Source organism: Corylus avellana, chromosome ca9 (assembly GCF_901000735.1).
Source record: "Corylus avellana chromosome ca9, CavTom2PMs-1.0".
Lineage (NCBI taxonomy): Eukaryota > Viridiplantae > Streptophyta > Magnoliopsida > Fagales > Betulaceae > Corylus > Corylus avellana.
This window is the reverse complement of record NC_081549.1, coordinates 5199078-5214503: the sequence shown is the minus strand read 5'-3', so window position 1 is coordinate 5214503 and position 15426 is coordinate 5199078. Positions and strand designations below refer to the sequence as shown.

At 35.7% G+C, this 15426-nt stretch overlaps 2 protein-coding genes across 8 annotated transcripts; both read left to right on the top strand.

Annotated features, from left to right (window-relative positions):
• The first annotated feature begins 913 nt into the window (after positions 1 to 913).
• LOC132192275 (chaperone protein dnaJ 6-like) lies at positions 914 to 5964 on the top strand. Of its 4 annotated transcripts, none has more exons than XM_059607551.1 (9): positions 914 to 994; positions 1298 to 1464; positions 3981 to 4079; positions 4162 to 4263; positions 4637 to 4696; positions 4790 to 4896; positions 4969 to 5051; positions 5415 to 5505; positions 5606 to 5964. In XM_059607551.1, exons 2-9 carry the CDS (start codon positions 1336 to 1338, stop codon positions 5814 to 5816), a joined length of 882 nt encoding a protein of 293 aa, XP_059463534.1. In that variant the 5' UTR covers positions 914 to 994; positions 1298 to 1335; the 3' UTR covers positions 5817 to 5964. The 4 variants fall into 4 exon arrangements, with proteins under 4 accessions (XP_059463534.1, XP_059463536.1, XP_059463538.1 ...); XM_059607553.1 differs by having other exon boundaries at positions 955 to 1044; XM_059607555.1 differs by having other exon boundaries at positions 977 to 994; positions 1329 to 1464.
• Positions 5965 to 9557: 3593 nt separating this feature from the next.
• Positions 9558 to 14915, top strand: LOC132191514 (serine/threonine-protein kinase Nek6-like). 4 transcript variants are annotated; one of them, XM_059606574.1, is made up of 15 exons: positions 9558 to 9574; positions 9712 to 9785; positions 9943 to 10093; positions 10443 to 10509; positions 11150 to 11215; positions 11347 to 11393; positions 11715 to 11760; positions 11854 to 11934; positions 12015 to 12057; positions 12168 to 12217; positions 12479 to 12560; positions 12654 to 12703; positions 12821 to 12894; positions 13031 to 13082; positions 13167 to 14915. In XM_059606574.1, exons 3-15 carry the CDS (start codon positions 9975 to 9977, stop codon positions 14448 to 14450), a joined length of 2061 nt encoding a protein of 686 aa, XP_059462557.1. In that variant the 5' UTR covers positions 9558 to 9574; positions 9712 to 9785; positions 9943 to 9974; the 3' UTR covers positions 14451 to 14915. The 4 variants fall into 4 exon arrangements, with proteins under 4 accessions (XP_059462557.1, XP_059462558.1, XP_059462556.1 ...); XM_059606575.1 differs by lacking the exon at positions 9558 to 9574 and having other exon boundaries at positions 9619 to 9785; positions 13167 to 13359; positions 13435 to 14915; XM_059606573.1 differs by lacking the exon at positions 9558 to 9574 and having other exon boundaries at positions 9619 to 9785.
• Positions 14916 to 15426: the final 511 nt, after the last annotated feature.

Genomic DNA, 15426 nt, shown 5'->3' with positions numbered 1-15426 from the left:
CATATGGGTTAAAACAAAAAAATCTTCTTAAATAAACATTTCATGTTCTTCTTCTCTAGACCCATCATCAGCCACCAACCCATTGCCGGGAAGTCCAGACCACGCTAGAGATGATGCCGCCGGTCGGCCCAAAACTTGTCGGAGGCCACGTTGACCAGCCCCTCTCTCTCTATCTCACCGGCAACAGAATTTTTTTCTCTGCTGCCAATGCTCCCTCTCCTATTTCAAAGATTTTGGTTGATTGCTTAATTTTCAAGGTTTGGGTTCTCCCAATTCTTTGCTGCTAGACAGGTTAAAAATCAAGCAATCAACCAAAATCTTTGAAATGGGAGAGAAAGCATTGGTAGCAGAGAAATTTCTTCTTTGCTGCCGGTGTGTGTGAGAGAGAGAAAGAGGGAGAGGAGCACCAGAAAGGTCTGGGCTGCCTAGCGTCGTCTGGGCTTGCCAGTGGCGGGTTGGTAGTTGACAGTGGGTCTAGAGAGGAAGAAGAAGAAATGTATATTTTAGAAGATTTTTTTTGTTTCAACCCATATAAGGTCTTGGTGAGAATAAATTAAGTGTTTATGTTTATTTTTGTTATGGTGTTTTAATTTGTCATGATCTTATTGAAGGGCACAAAAACCTTGATTTGTGCAAAAACTTTATAAAAGTTATTATCTTATTTATGTATCTTTTTAAAAGAAACAAGATCCAAATTGATTGATGTCCCTTGCAATTGCAATTCCGTCAATCTAGGGGGAACTCGGCTTTCTAAAAAACAAAAGAACATATTTGGAAGGCTTTTTATAATTGATTATATAATATATAATCCTACCAAAGTCAAACTTTGGGCTCGTGGGAGGATCTGGGCCCGTTTGGGCTCGTGAGGCCAGCACAACGGGCTTTCGACCTTTTTTTTTTTTTTGATTGTTTTATTTGGATATCCCAAAACGAGGGAAACCTAGAGCACTCCCGCTCAAAATTTTAGCATAATTTGAGCAATCTCCTCTAATAGGTACGTCAAAGTTCAATCACTCCTTCGAGCTCATCTTTTCGATTCTTCTGGTTTGTTTTCCGTTCTTGCTTTCATTTTTTTCATTCCTCTTCGCTTTGCGTTTGTGTTTATCACCAATTTATGGAAAATATGTGGGTTTATATTTATGCTTATAGCATTTTTAGTGCTATTTAATGGCTGGAATTGTATTTTTTGCTTTGTGTAAATTTCTTTATTGATATGATACGCACCATTTCACAACGAAATCGATTTTGAATACAAAAAACCCTCTCATTCAGCATTCGCTTCATTTTTCACCCGCAGAGAGGAGGTTTTCATTTTCTTATTCCGTCAGGGCTTCGATGGCGAAGAGAAAGAAAGCTAGGGTTTCCGAGGAAGTAGTAGAAGAGGAAGAAGTAGTCCAAGAAGATGGACAAGACCATCGAGAAAATCTCAATCAATCGGCAGATCACGAAAAGAGCCTCTACGAGGTACCCGGAATTTTACTCAATTTTTCAACATTTGTCACTGAAGAACTGTTTTTACGACTTTTTTTTTTCTTCCCTATATTGTATATTAGTGTTTCATTGGGTTCTCTGTTTCCTTTCGATGATTTTGTTACTTTAATGCATGCCTTAGAACAATTCAATGGAGGGTTTACTGTGCTGGTGGAGAAGATTGAAAATGTCTTTGTTCATCTTAGGGTTGTAACGGCTTGAAGTATTTTTTTTTTTTGGATTTGCTGGAAATGGGAATCTATTACTATCTAGAAGTGAAAGAAGGGTCTTGGAAATGTATTATGTACTCCTATGTAAGAGTATCAACTTCACGATGATTGCTTGTCCTTTTATGATAGGAAAAATCATAAGTTGAGAGGCAATAGATTATCATTCGGACCAATCATATTTAAGCTATCTTCTAATTCATCTCCCAGGGATTTTAGTGCATTAAGCCAAATTCTCAATGTCTTCCATTGTGTAAAAGGAGATTAGAAAAGTTAAAAGGTTTTGGAGTGGTGGTCAATGGTGGAGATAGAATTTTAATTGACAGGGGGCAAAATTAAAGGATAGAATTTAAAATATTAAAAAATATAACTAATGAAATTTAGACCTTCTTATACTTGCCATCTCTTTCTCTCTTCAGAATCCAATTTTCACTCTAAAAACCTGTAGTTGCAGATTTCCATTAGAAAGTTGCATATGATCCACCACCCACACCTCCTTATAGCGTGCAATACTAAACAATTCCCAAAAAGTTATTTTTAAGGGCTGGTCCCTGCACCATAAATTATGCCAAAACCTGATCTTGGTTCCATCACCCACTTCATATCTAACAAATCTCGAAAAGACTCCTCACCCCCTCATAATTTCCACACTCCCACTCCAATGGGTTTCACTGCCTCCTTAGAACACCAACCTTTACTCTTGCTATCATATTTGGTTTGCACCACCGCTCTCTACAAAGCCTCCATTTCCATAGCATAACGTCATAACCATTTCCCTAGGAGAGTTCTGTTAAAATTAATCAGATTTGTTACCCCCAAACCATTGGTTAGCTTCGGAGAACGAATCTTCAACCAAAAACTTATTATATTAGCATGTAATAAGTTCTGTTCACGAAAACTTATTCACTCCCAAAGTGTTCTTACATCTTGTAACGAAATCATAAAGGGCAGGACTGGTGATAAGGCCCCAAAAAACTTAAAAAGTTCTTCTTGGGGATAATCCTAGACTTGCTTGAATATTTATCTGGCTGTCAAGAGTCTCGCCCTTTCTCATGAACAACATTTCTTTTGGTGGGGCCCTGGGGGTATAACAGAAAATTATTCTCGTGCTCTCATCCTTTTGTATCCATTTAAAATTGTGAAACTTCATCAAAACTTAAAAGGGGTTGGGTTAGGAGATGAGCCAATGGAATCTTTTGATACTTAAAACCTCATCATGGGTTGATATTCATTGGCACTTATAGGGCCTCACTTAGTGAATGATTTTGGGTAGAGGTGTGGCTTGGTTCTGGTTGGTTTGGTTATACGGAAAGAACTAAATTGACCTAATTCAATTCTAAAAAACTGGATATAGGACCCAACTGTTTGCATTTAGAATTGAACCCAAAACAAACCAATCCAAATATTTTTGAATTGGTTTGGGTCCATTCCACGGGTCTATTGCAAAAGGGAAAAAAAGAAAAGAAAGTCACATATTGATATATTATGCATATAATAGTACATATTGCTGAGTGAATGAATTTGTGTAACTGATCTTGTTGGTTAGAAGGTTGTTTTAGATTGGTTATAATGTTATTAATTTATTTTTATTGTAGATGCTAGTCCCAATACTTTGCCCTTTTTATATTTTCTCTTCTTAAAGGACATCTTGGATAAATGTTATTATGATATTCTTTGGTTGCCATCTCATGACAATAACTTTAAATCCAGCATTGTCATTTTTTTTTTGGATGTCATGGTAATGCATGATTGTAATTGTTATTGAAGTTGTTTCTAAAAAGTTATTAGTGCCTTGTTGTGATAAGCTGTTAAAGCAATCGGTTGACTTTCTGCCTCCATGGCTTTGTTTACCTATTAATGAAACATAAATGCATTTTTAGCAGAGTGCTTTATTAAGCTTCACCAATACTCTGGTAATTTATCAAATCATCTAGGATTGACATGTTTAGTTTGTGTCATGTTTGGTGAAGCTTAATACTGCTTAAATTACATTTCCTACTTGATACTAGAGACTTTTCTGGCTTCATATCCTTGGAGTTCTGGGGATGAACCTTTGCCTTTTCTTCCTGCTTCGATCAAAGTAACTTAGAGTTGCTCTAAACATTCTCATCTTTTGCAACCTCTGGCACTGTTAGGCTCATGGGTAGCCTCATTGTGTGTTCTATGTAGCTGTGTTTGACTTTTTGTTCCCCAGCTCCCCCATCTTGTTTAATTTTTCTGTTACATTTACATCATAGTGTGAGGTGGAGTTAGTTATGTTAAATGATGATGTGCTGCTTGTAGGTTCTTGGTGTGGAGAGGACAGCATCTCAACAGGAAATAAAGAAAGCATACCATAAGTTGGCATTGCGGCTCCATCCTGATAAAAATCCTGGTGATGAGGTAACGGTGGATGTTACTTGATGCTGAGTTTTATCAACAAGCAGTTTTCTGTATTTGTAACCTCTTATTTTGCTATTAATAGGAGGCTAAAGAGAAGTTTCAGCAACTGCAAAAAGTTATATCAATTCTTGGGGATGAGGAGAAACGAGCAGTCTATGATCAGACTGGTTGTGTTGATGATGCTGTGAGTCACCATTGAATTGTTTTATATTTCATTTTTGTTTAATTTTATCAATTCAAGTGCTCTTGGAAACCCTATGGAATAAGATTATTCCACTGGTTTTACAATTTAAAGGCAACAAATTATTCCTTTATATTTCACTAATTACTAGTTCATTGCAAGAAACTGTTCCAGAAGAAAGCTGGGGGCAAATGATGGCATTCTTTGAAACGAAGATAATGCCACATAGAAAGTCTAGTTCAAATTTCCATGAAAAATAAAACGTTTCCTTTGAATTACTTTATAAAACAAAATGAATAGTTTTATTTTTCTAGGCAATCCAACAGTTCTTTTTTCATCAGCAACTGCATAGCTCATTTGTCCTTTTGATCATCAGGACCTTGCTGGGGAAGTTGTTCAGAATCTACATGAGTATTTCAGGACTATGTACAAAAAGGTTACATCAACTTTATCCGGTCAACATCTTTACTGGCGTTTGATAATTTTGATTACTTTGTAGTTTTATAATACATTAAATGTACAATTGCAGGTAACTGAGGCTGATATTGAAGAGTTTGAAGCAAACTATAGAGGATCTGATTCAGAGAAGAAAGATTTAATTGATCTGTACAAGAAGTACAAGGGTAACATGAACAGGTACAAGAGCACTGTTTTACCCTCTCTCATGAAGCCTTGCCAGTTTGACTTATAAAGTTCTTTCCTTTACAGACTGTTCTGTTCAATGCTTTGTTCGGACTGTAAGCTTGATTCACACCGTTTCAAGGACATTCTTGATGATGCTATAGCTGCAGGTAAGAATTTCTAGTGGCTTTTGCTGTAGTAAGTTTGCTAGGAAATTAGCTGTTCTCGCTTCATAGTGGGGAAAAATTTAGAATCTGAGCTCAGTCCTGCTCTGCAAGTTGAAAATGGGTGATTGACACTATAGTTGATTGTCTGGGATGATTTTGCTTATTTTTTTAACATTTAACTTCTAAGTGGGGTCCATTTATTCATCAGATTGTTGTCACTTATAGATACATTGCCTAAAAGTTATTGATTGGTGTCAAGGCTAAAATGTAATGTACTTTCATATGCATTGGTAATTCTGACACCTTAGATGCATTGCAAGGCATGCTTTTGTGATTTTCAATGAGGCTAACTTCTTCCTCGTGTAGGAGAACTGAAAGCAACCAAAGCCTACGAGAAATGGGCAAAGCAAATATCTAAAACAAAACCACCAACCAGTCCTTTGAGAAGGAGGGGGAAGTAAGCACTCTACTGCTTGGATTTTTGTGTACATACTCAAAAATATTTTGACCCCACTCTGGTTGACATTAAAAATTTTCTGTGCATAAACTTTTAACAGGTCAAATAAAAATTCAGAAACAGATCTATATGCAATGGTATCTCAGCGCCGAAGTGAGAGGAAAGATCGGTTTGATTCTATGTTTTCATCTTTGGTTTCTAAATATGGTGATGGAGGTAATGCTTCTTCAGAACCTACAGAAGAAGAATTTGAGGCTGCACAGAAAAAGCTGGAAAGTCGTAGGACGTCCAAAACATCAAGGCGGAAGTAACTTGACCTCTCAATAGAATTTGGCTCTATGAAATGATTGTGTTTATTCTGCTAACACCCTGCAATAGTTATAACTATTTAAATGTGACTAAGATCTGTATGCATGTGGCCTATCTTCTTTATAATGATATGATTCTGGATTTGTTTTCCTTGTGCTTTGAGGTTGCTTTTCAAATAGAAGGGAATGAAGATTGTAACCCAAAAAGCAGGACCAATTAAGAGAAGATTGAGAACCAGGATATTGCAAAGGGCCCAATAGCTTTAATATGGGCTGAAATGAAGGGTTTAAAATGTGAATCTACATAGGAGAGAGGGAGTAGTTTGCACCCGGTGCAAGTCACATGGGTGATTCGGCCACTCTCAACCTGGCCATTGAGGGTAAATCAGAACAATATATAAAGAAGTTTTATTTTGTGGCGCGACAATTATAAGTAGTTAATTAATGTCTAGGCTTTTACTTGGTGGATAATATCTATTATGATTGTAGCCTGAGACAAGAAAGGGAGAACTAGTGAGAGAAGAAATGAGAGCATTTTGTGCGACCAAACACAAATGATTGCAGCATCTATGGTGAATGATTGAGGATGGTAGACATAAGAGGGTTAATTAAAAGGTACAGCTTCTACCAACCCTTTTGAATCTGATTGTGCAAATTGCTGGAAATTGGTTTGGTGAAGAAGCTATTGCTTGGTGGTTGAGAGGAGCATCAAATTCTATTTTCCAAACATGGGCCACGGCCCTCCAAACTTTAAAAGTAAACGCGGTTTTACTTGGACAAAGCTTGGTGTAACCAACGGTTATAACTTTTCTCCTATGCTCTAGTGTTTCATCCTTTGTCGGAATCAACAGAAAATTGCAGTCAACTCATGAAAAAAGCGGATTTCTTTTCTTTTTGGACGGGGCTTTTCATGCCGACAATAAATAGGTTCCTAAGACAAAAGAGTAACTTTGGTCTCCAGCTGTATGTAAATGTAAATATGTCTGATTTTCAAGATGCTAGTAGATAGAAAGTGTATAGCTGAAAAATGAAAAAGGGTGTTATTGAATATTCAGATGGGTTTACAAAATTCATTTGCTCAGATTCCTGCACCTACAGAATAATTTGGAGTCTAAAATATGTACGGAAAAGTAGGTTTAGATATATCTACACGCGCCTACCCTTGTTTTTTTCCCCTCTTGTATCTTAAGCTTCCCTTAGCCATTTCTTCTGAATCTTCTTAATTTGTGCCACGTTTTTTTGACTTTAACATTCAAACACATATCCAGTTAACTGTGCGTTTTTTGACGAGCACCTCATTTGTTAGACATCGTAAATTCGTAGTGTTGCTTATTTATGGGGGCTGCGTCCTTCGCTGGACACCTCCTTTGTTAGACATCGTAAACTCGTAACGTTACTTATTTGCGACGGCTCCGATTCAATCATTTTCAATTCTATGTTCTTTATTGTGGCTCTCAATCTCTCATGCGGTCATAATACGTCTCTCTAAGCAATTCATTAACTGGGCTACCTAAAAAATTGTCATTTTTGACAACCTTTTTCTTAGAATGCTTGCTAAGAACTATGAAGTCAAACCATTTATTTGACTAGTGAAATAATTGATCTGACGAGGATTCTTATGTTCCTTGGTATAACTTTACATGCTAGGCTAATTATATAAACATTCTTCTGAGTTTGAAGCATGGGCTTTCCTTGACGTCTCTTACCAAAACGTGAGTAATACGAGAATGCAAATTTTTATCTTTTTAAATGTGATATAACTTTTAAAATTATTATTTGATCAAAATCGAATATTCTAAATTCACGTCACTTTTAAAGAAACAAGAGAAACAGAAGTATTTGTTCTAAAATTTACTCATTACCTTATCATCTAGCTGAAGAAAACTTAGAGGGAAAAGAAGTGCCACATTCTTGTAGGTCCTTTGCACAATGCACAAGGAATATATAGCATTATACTCATTTTTCACGTCTTCTACAGAATCATTATATTAGTGACATTGCACCTTATGAAAGCCAAAATGGTTTATTGAATTATCCTTGGAATCAATTCTTTCTTTTAATTAATTAAACAATATAACAGCTATTAATTATAAGATAATTGTCCAACAAGCCTATCCGCTGCAATGAGGATGTCTCCACCTACTTGGAATTGATTAGATATTGATATCTCCCACCTCATTATTTGGTTGGGTTGTGACCTAATTTTTTTTTGGGTAATCAAACCAATGATTACACCCAAAGATGCACATAATATAATACTTTAGGTCAAAATTTATGCCATTCATTATGTCCCTAAAGCCTTTGGGTTGCAATTCGTGTTTGCGTATCAAATTCGAGTTGTATCAATGCATTGGTATATAATATTAAATAAGTCAGTTCTTTCAACCCTAATCTGCTAATTTCATGTTGGGTTTGCGTCAAGTTTGAAGATCGTGTAAAAAATTATCAGTCCTTATGTTGTATATCGAGGTATCAGTATAAGACTGACTATATAGATCAATCTTAATCCATTAATTATGTGTTGAATTTATCTCAAATTCATGAATCCTGTTAGAATTTAAAAGACCTATCTAAAACAAAAAATAGAACACCCACTAATTAATACACAACAAGAAGGGTTAGAAGCTTTGTGGAAGATTGGAGGTACTTTTGCCCAAAAACACAAGAGATTCCATGTATAAAATAGGCATAGGCAAAGGCAAAGGCAAAGACCAAAAGTCTAATGAGATTTTTGAAGTTACACGGACGTGACATCACACCTGCGTGCTGGCCGGAAACATTCCCTAATCCCTAGTGTGAGTGCTATCCCATGAATCTGCAAATGCAAGCAAACCTTTGCTTTCTCTGTCTTTCCTTACCTGTCACTTTTACTTTTGGCTTTCATGCTCTCTCCCCCACCTTTTATTTTTGGTAGGTGATCAACTATTCAATAACTTTATATATATATATATATATATATATATATATATATATAATTTGTCAAATTAATTAATTAGTAACGGACTTAGAAGCTCTACATTCTTAATTATTCACTGTAATTTCAGTTTATAAGGAGATTATATTAGAAATTGTAATAGCTAAACATTTATATAATAAGGACATAATTTTTTCCAAATTTTTCTTCAACTAAGTATATAAAACATGTGCTTTTTGAGTACTTGAGAAACTCGTTTTTATTTTTTTTATTTTTTATTTTTATTATTATTATTATTATTAAGGGTAATGTTATATATTATCCTCTATTTCTTTCCCATTCTTCAAATCCTATGCAGAAAATTGTTATTGGCAATTTTTTACACAACTTACGAATTTGACACGAATTCAACTCGAAAGTAAAAAGTTAGGGTTGAAGAATCTGAATCGTTTAATTAAATGGGTTAAATGAAGGTTGATCTATATAGTCTTATACTTATGCATCGACACAATCCAAACTTGACACGCGACATAATGACTGACAATATTTAATATAATTCGCGAATCCGACACAAATCCAATACAAAATGGATCGAATTAGAATTGACTTATATAATTTTATACCTATATTTTGACACGACTTAAATCCGACACACCAATACAAATTACGGTTCCTAAAAAAAAAAACGATGTAATATAAGTTTTGGGAGATAGACGTGTGTGGTAAATAAACTATTTATTTATTTTAATTCTTATTAAGGAATCATATCCATATAAATAATACATGTGTTGAAATGTTGCTTCGATTGAGTTTCTCTCTCTCTCTCTCTCTCTATCTACTTTTTCTGGTAAGTAGACTACTTTACTTGAGTTTGTCCTTCCACCTCTCTCCCTCCCTCTCTCTCTCTCCTCTCAAACAAGCTAGTGTTATATCATCATTGTGGAATGTCGCTTTACTCATTTGTTTATGTCTCTATGCTATAAGAGCTCTCCTAGTTTCTGGAACTTCAGGAGTCTCCAGAGTCGTCGTCCTCCTAAGAATTTTACCCAGTAACCAAGGTACAATTTTTTGTTTTTGTTTTTTTTTTTTTTAGTTTTTGTTTTGGGGGCTATTCAACTACTATTTCTTTCAATTATATGTCTTTCATTTCTGGGATGGCTACAAATTTAGTTGATATTAACTATTTGGATCTGCCTCCAACGTGGCTTGCTGCAGTATTTACCTTTCAGCTATTGAAGAAAGTGGTCATGGAGATAGACAATAGTGATGCAAAGTCAAAGATGGAAGACTACGAAGTGATGGAGCAGATAGGAAGAGGAGCTTTCGGAGCTGCTTTTCTTGTTCTCCATAAGATTGAGAAGAAGAAGTAAGAGAATTTTCCGACCCAGTTTGTTTCTTCAACCTAATTTCTTCAATTCTGTGGTTCTAATCAGCTAGATCATTAAAAGATAACTGTTGTTCTGCTGAATACGAAGCAACCCAGTTCGGGAAACAAATTTGTTTGAATAATAGCTGTTTTGATAATGATTGAATGCGATGTTATCATAATTCCCATCCAGGGAATTGAATTCCCAGGAAAGGAAAACTAAGTATTCGAGATTTCTGTGTTTGATTAATTGATTGTATGAGCGATATCCTTTCCAGGCTCAGCAACTTGCTTAAAGCTGTGTTTTTAACTTCCATTTAGTTGATTATGTACTTTCTTTTCTTTTTAGGTATGTGCTGAAGAAGATTCGCTTGGCTAAGCAAACAGAGAAGTTCAAACGTACAGCACACCAGGAGGTTACTATACAAAAGAATTTCGGTTACATTTTAACTGTAGAAATCCATTGTCTGCTGTACTAAAGGGTTGGGTTTTAATTTGTTTCTCTATTTTTGGCAGTCAATCATATGATAGTAAACTTCATTTTTATTTCTCTTTTTCTATCATAATATTTCTCCTCAATTCTACTCCATTGATTTGATGAAAATGTCTTGATTCTGTTCGATGCAACAATCCTAAGGAGCAAGATGTGCACCTTTTCTTCTCATTACAAGCAAATAATTTGTGGAGGACACAATCATTTATGGACAAACTTGACTCAGCATAGACATTTTTGTTGTTGTTTATACTAAATACCATGATAGAAAATTCTGTCATCTGTTTATTTGAAGATTCATCCCCCTTCAGAACACGCTAAATGATGAACTGATGATATCATAGTAAAATGCTATACTGAGCCAATTACGATTTGAAGTTCTTGATTTCCTGCCCATCTTTCCCATCAACTGTCCAAGAAGATAAACTCACCTCTATAGTCAACTTCCCATGCATGAAGCCACATGGGTTTTCTCAAATTGAAATTTGTGTGAAATAACTTGCCAGACAATGCTTCTAAGTTTCTAACTCACATCAATGACTGTTCCTCTGTTTCTGCTGCAGATGAACTTAATTGCAAAACTAAATAACCCATATATTGTGGAGTACAAAGATGCTTGGGTAGACAAGGTAACTATGTAATACTTTTGTTCCTAAATCTGCATATCCCTAAGATGACATATAATGTTGTAGAAATCTGTAGCTATTGTGATTATTTTTTACTCTGTTCGTGCATGTTCATGAGTTGTTAATTTTTGTAGGGAGACTGCATATGCATTGTAACTAGCTATTGTGAAGGAGGAGACATGTAAGTAATATATGCTTGTGTCTTTAATATTTTATATATGCTTTGGGTGGTATAATAGAATGTGTTTTTCACATCAAACTAGGAATTGAGAGGATTATACACAAATTCAGAGTAATTTGAGAAATTTCCTTTCCAAATAAGCTCAAAACAGATTGATGGCCCCTGTCCGGACAACCATTAAGAACAAAGAAAAAATCTTACCCAATTGTAACGTAAAAAAGTATTTACGTAAATAATTATGTGAAAAAGTAGAAAAGCAATAAGAAAGCTTTTGATGAATGACTGAATCAAGGAACAACATTTTTTTTCCTTTGTTTGCAGGGCTGATATTATAAAAAAAGCTAGAGGAACACATTTTCCAGAGGAGGTAATCATTAAGATTTCAATGTCTTACCTCCTTTATATGTACTTTGACAAGGTAATGTGCACCTACTCTGTGTTATTCTGTTTCACTTTTCAGAAGCTCTGCAAATGGCTGGCTCAATTGTTGCTAGCTGTGGACTATCTCCACTCCAATCGTGTACTTCACAGAGATCTTAAGGTATTATAATATATCCATCCTTGCAAATAAAAGCTCCAATGTTAAGGTACTTATAGTAATACAACTTCATTGAATTCCAGTGTTCCAACATATTCCTTACTAAGGAGAATGACATCCGGCTTGGTATGAAGATAATGATTATTAAGGGAGCAGAATTTTATTTCCCACATCAGGTTTGGCTTCCATGTCTTTATGTCTTCTAAAGCAATGTTTATCTTACATGTACTGTACAGGTGACTTTGGACTTGCAAAACTACTCAACTCAGAAGACCTTACTTCCTCGGTATGGACTTGTATATATATTAGGTGTGCTAATTGTTTACTTTGTGTCAACACCTCAATCTGCTAAACTGTCTTAAAACCCTGTTACTGTAGTGCCTTTGCCAAGTTTTTTTTTTTTTATGTTTGTCACGTCTAGAATGCTCAACTAGACCTGGAAACACTTAAGTGGCTTTGAGATGTTAGTTTTTTAGGTTAAAACTACCTAACTAAATCTGCTTTTCCTCATTTGTATGTCTTCAATGCCCCTATATATTTGATATAGGTCGTTGGAACTCCCAACTACATGTGTCCTGAGCTCCTTGCAGACATTCCTTATGGTTACAAATCTGATATATGGTCGCTTGGTAAGAATAGTGGAAGCATGGTTTTATTTTAACAAAACGGTACAGATGGTCTTGACTAGTTAGTCTAGGAATAACATCTTGTTTATTTTTCAGGCTGCTGTATGTTTGAAATTGCTGCCCATCAACCAGCATTTAGAGCTCCTGTAAGTTCAAGATTCAGCCATTTATACTGAAACAATTATCAGCTATCAACATTGCCTTTGTACTTTTGTGAAAATTTATGAAAGTAAATTAAATTCATTAATCACTCAATTTAACAGGACATGGCTGCACTCATCAATAAAATAAACAGATCCTCCATTTCTCCACTGCCAATTGTATATTCCTCCACACTGTAAGTGACTTTTCCAAATTCACCGCCCACAGTGCTATCTCTAGAAATTTTGCATTTACAGTTGCATATAACATGCTTTTATTTCTTATAAATTATTGAGTTCATTATCAATTGAAACAAGAGTTACACCTCACAGGAAACAAATTATCAAGAGCATGCTGCGGAAGAACCCAGAAAACAGACCAACTGTGAGTTCAGGTCAACCTATCCTTGTTTTTGATTATATCTGAATACTATGAGCCATTTTAATCGCTGTGTCTTTATAATTGTAGGCAGCAGAACTTTTGCGGCATCCACATTTACAACCATATCTCCTCCGTTGCCGTAATCCATCTTCTGTTTTTCTACCAATCTATCCCATAAACAATTCCAAGGAGAAGGGAACAAGAAAATCATTATCTAACAGACCTAGCAATGGGAAAGACAGCAAAGACAAAGAGCATGGAGTACTAGACCAGCTTGAAGGTATTCATCCATCTGAGAGAAATGTTGATTTGCAGTTGATCAAATTGCCTAACAGCAACGAGCCAACTCTGACAGCTAGTACAGAAGACAGCCTTGAGACCAAGAAGGTTGATCCTACTAGCTACACGGTTGAAATATCTAATGCCATCAATGGTTCAAGAGATGGGTCTACTGATTCTGAAGCAACTGTTCGCAATGGAGACAAGCAAGCAGATTTTACAAATTCGCCTGAAAAGGAAAGCACCAACATTGAGAGTACTTTGGAGAGTACACTGAATTCTCAGAACAAGGAACGGGAACAGACCACCGAACATTTTAACCAGTTGCAAGTTGATGTCAGGACTGTGACCTCAAAAGATGAAGAAACATTTTGCAATCAAGTACTCAACGAGGCTGAAGTAGATGGCAAGTGTGCTGAACCTGGGAGAGTTTGCAACCAACCTCAAGAAGAAGCTGAAGTGGAGAGCAAGCTTGCTAAATCAGGGAACCAAGTTCTTGATGTAGCTGTAGCAGAGGGTGAGGTGGCTAAACCAAGGGATAATGGGACATTGACAATGTCCAGTGCAGAATGCACCAATAAGGATGGGTCCGTTGATGATGCAAGTTCATCATCAGCCGAGCCAACCGTTGAAAATAAAGCTGATGTAGAATCCAGAGCTATACAAAAAGAGGGAAGTCCTGATGCATTCACAGAAGGGTCTCGCATGGATTATGCATTGGCTGAAAGTAATGATACGCTTCCATGTAAAGATGAAGTAAGAACAAAAACAGATGACTTCAGCTGCTCCATGCAGACAGAGAAAGATGCTCATGCAAATAATCAGGTACCTAGTGATATCTCTTTACTGAGTACACTTACCACAATCAATGGGGATGAAACAAAAAGTGAGTGGGACAATCAAAGCCAGCAAAGAGCTGATGCTCTGGAGTCTCTGCTTGAGCTATGTGCTCAGCTACTCAAGCAGGACAAACTTGAAGAGCTTTCTGGTGTGCTAAGACCATTTGGAGAAGATACTGTCTCATCTAGAGAAACAGCAATTTGGTTGACAAAGAGTCTCATGTCTGCACAGAAATTTAATGGAGGAACCTAATTTTTGAGAGATGGTTGGCATTAACTTATTCTTCGTCATAAGAATATATGCCATTGAATGTGTTAAAATAATAATAATAATGTATATGAAGATTAGAGGCTTGGAATTTGGAAATAACATATATATAGCACAGATTTTTAACTTACCAATTGGCTTTGATGAAATGAACCTTGTTGGATTGGTGGCTTCAATTGGTTGGGAGGGGTACATAGGGCACCATGCTCCACACTCACCATAGCATTCCCCATAACCGACTTATGAATGCTCTATCTATTTGGTTGAGTAGTGTACTTCTTTCTGACTTTTGACACCCCAGCAAGAGATCAAGGCCAAAAGAAAATTCTTCTTGTTATGCGTTTGAACTTGTAAGTGTGAGGCTTTGTGTATTTTCAGGGTAATTGTTTTGAGTATCTTTCTTCATCACCATTGTATTTCATTATATTTATTGAAATTTTTTTCCCGATCGCCCATCTTGTCCGTATAAATACACCTTTTGTACGAAATCACATACACACACATATATATTATAATTATGCAATTAATTTATTTCATTTTATCTTAAAGTGTTGTAACAAATTGGTATTGTGAAGAAGATTAATGATTTCTTAAATTATATGACATAAAATAATGGATTGTAATGATAGTTAATGCATGGCATAATTCAAGCGACATCATATTATTATGGGGCTCCATTTGTCATAATCGAATATGTTAATGCATTTGGTCCTCACAATGATAATCACAGGGACATGCATGAGGACTAAAATGCTTTGTGTTTTAAAAGATTCGTGCATGTGTGGAGTTCCACTCCAATTATGCAAGATAATACGTCTTAATTGCATTTATTGCTCATGACTTGTTAGCATTCTGCCATTAATTAAGGATGTTATCATACATTTTCAAGGAAAGAAATTGCAAATAGTTAAAACCCAATTTATTTATTTTTACTATTATTTTAATTAACCATATGATTCAG

What these genes read in the sequence shown, in the direction of transcription:
- LOC132192275 (XM_059607551.1), top strand. Translation starts at nt 1,336, where the DNA reads ATGGCGAAGAGAAAGAAAGCTAGGGTTTCCGAGGAAGTAGTAGAAGAG. An exon ending in ATAAAAATCCTGGTGATGAG is followed by an intron (nt 4,080 to 4,161) that starts GTAACGGTGGAT and finishes TGCTATTAATAG; the next exon opens with GAGGCTAAAGAGAAGTTTCA. An exon ending in CCTTTGAGAAGGAGGGGGAA is followed by an intron (nt 5,506 to 5,605) that starts GTAAGCACTCTA and finishes AACTTTTAACAG; the next exon opens with GTCAAATAAAAATTCAGAAA.
- LOC132191514 (XM_059606574.1), top strand. Translation starts at nt 9,975, where the DNA reads ATGGAGATAGACAATAGTGATGCAAAGTCAAAGATGGAAGACTACGAA. An exon ending in TATTGTGAAGGAGGAGACAT is followed by an intron (nt 11,394 to 11,714) that starts GTAAGTAATATA and finishes CTTTGTTTGCAG; the next exon opens with GGCTGATATTATAAAAAAAG. An exon ending in ATCTGATATATGGTCGCTTG is followed by an intron (nt 12,561 to 12,653) that starts GTAAGAATAGTG and finishes TTTATTTTTCAG; the next exon opens with GCTGCTGTATGTTTGAAATT.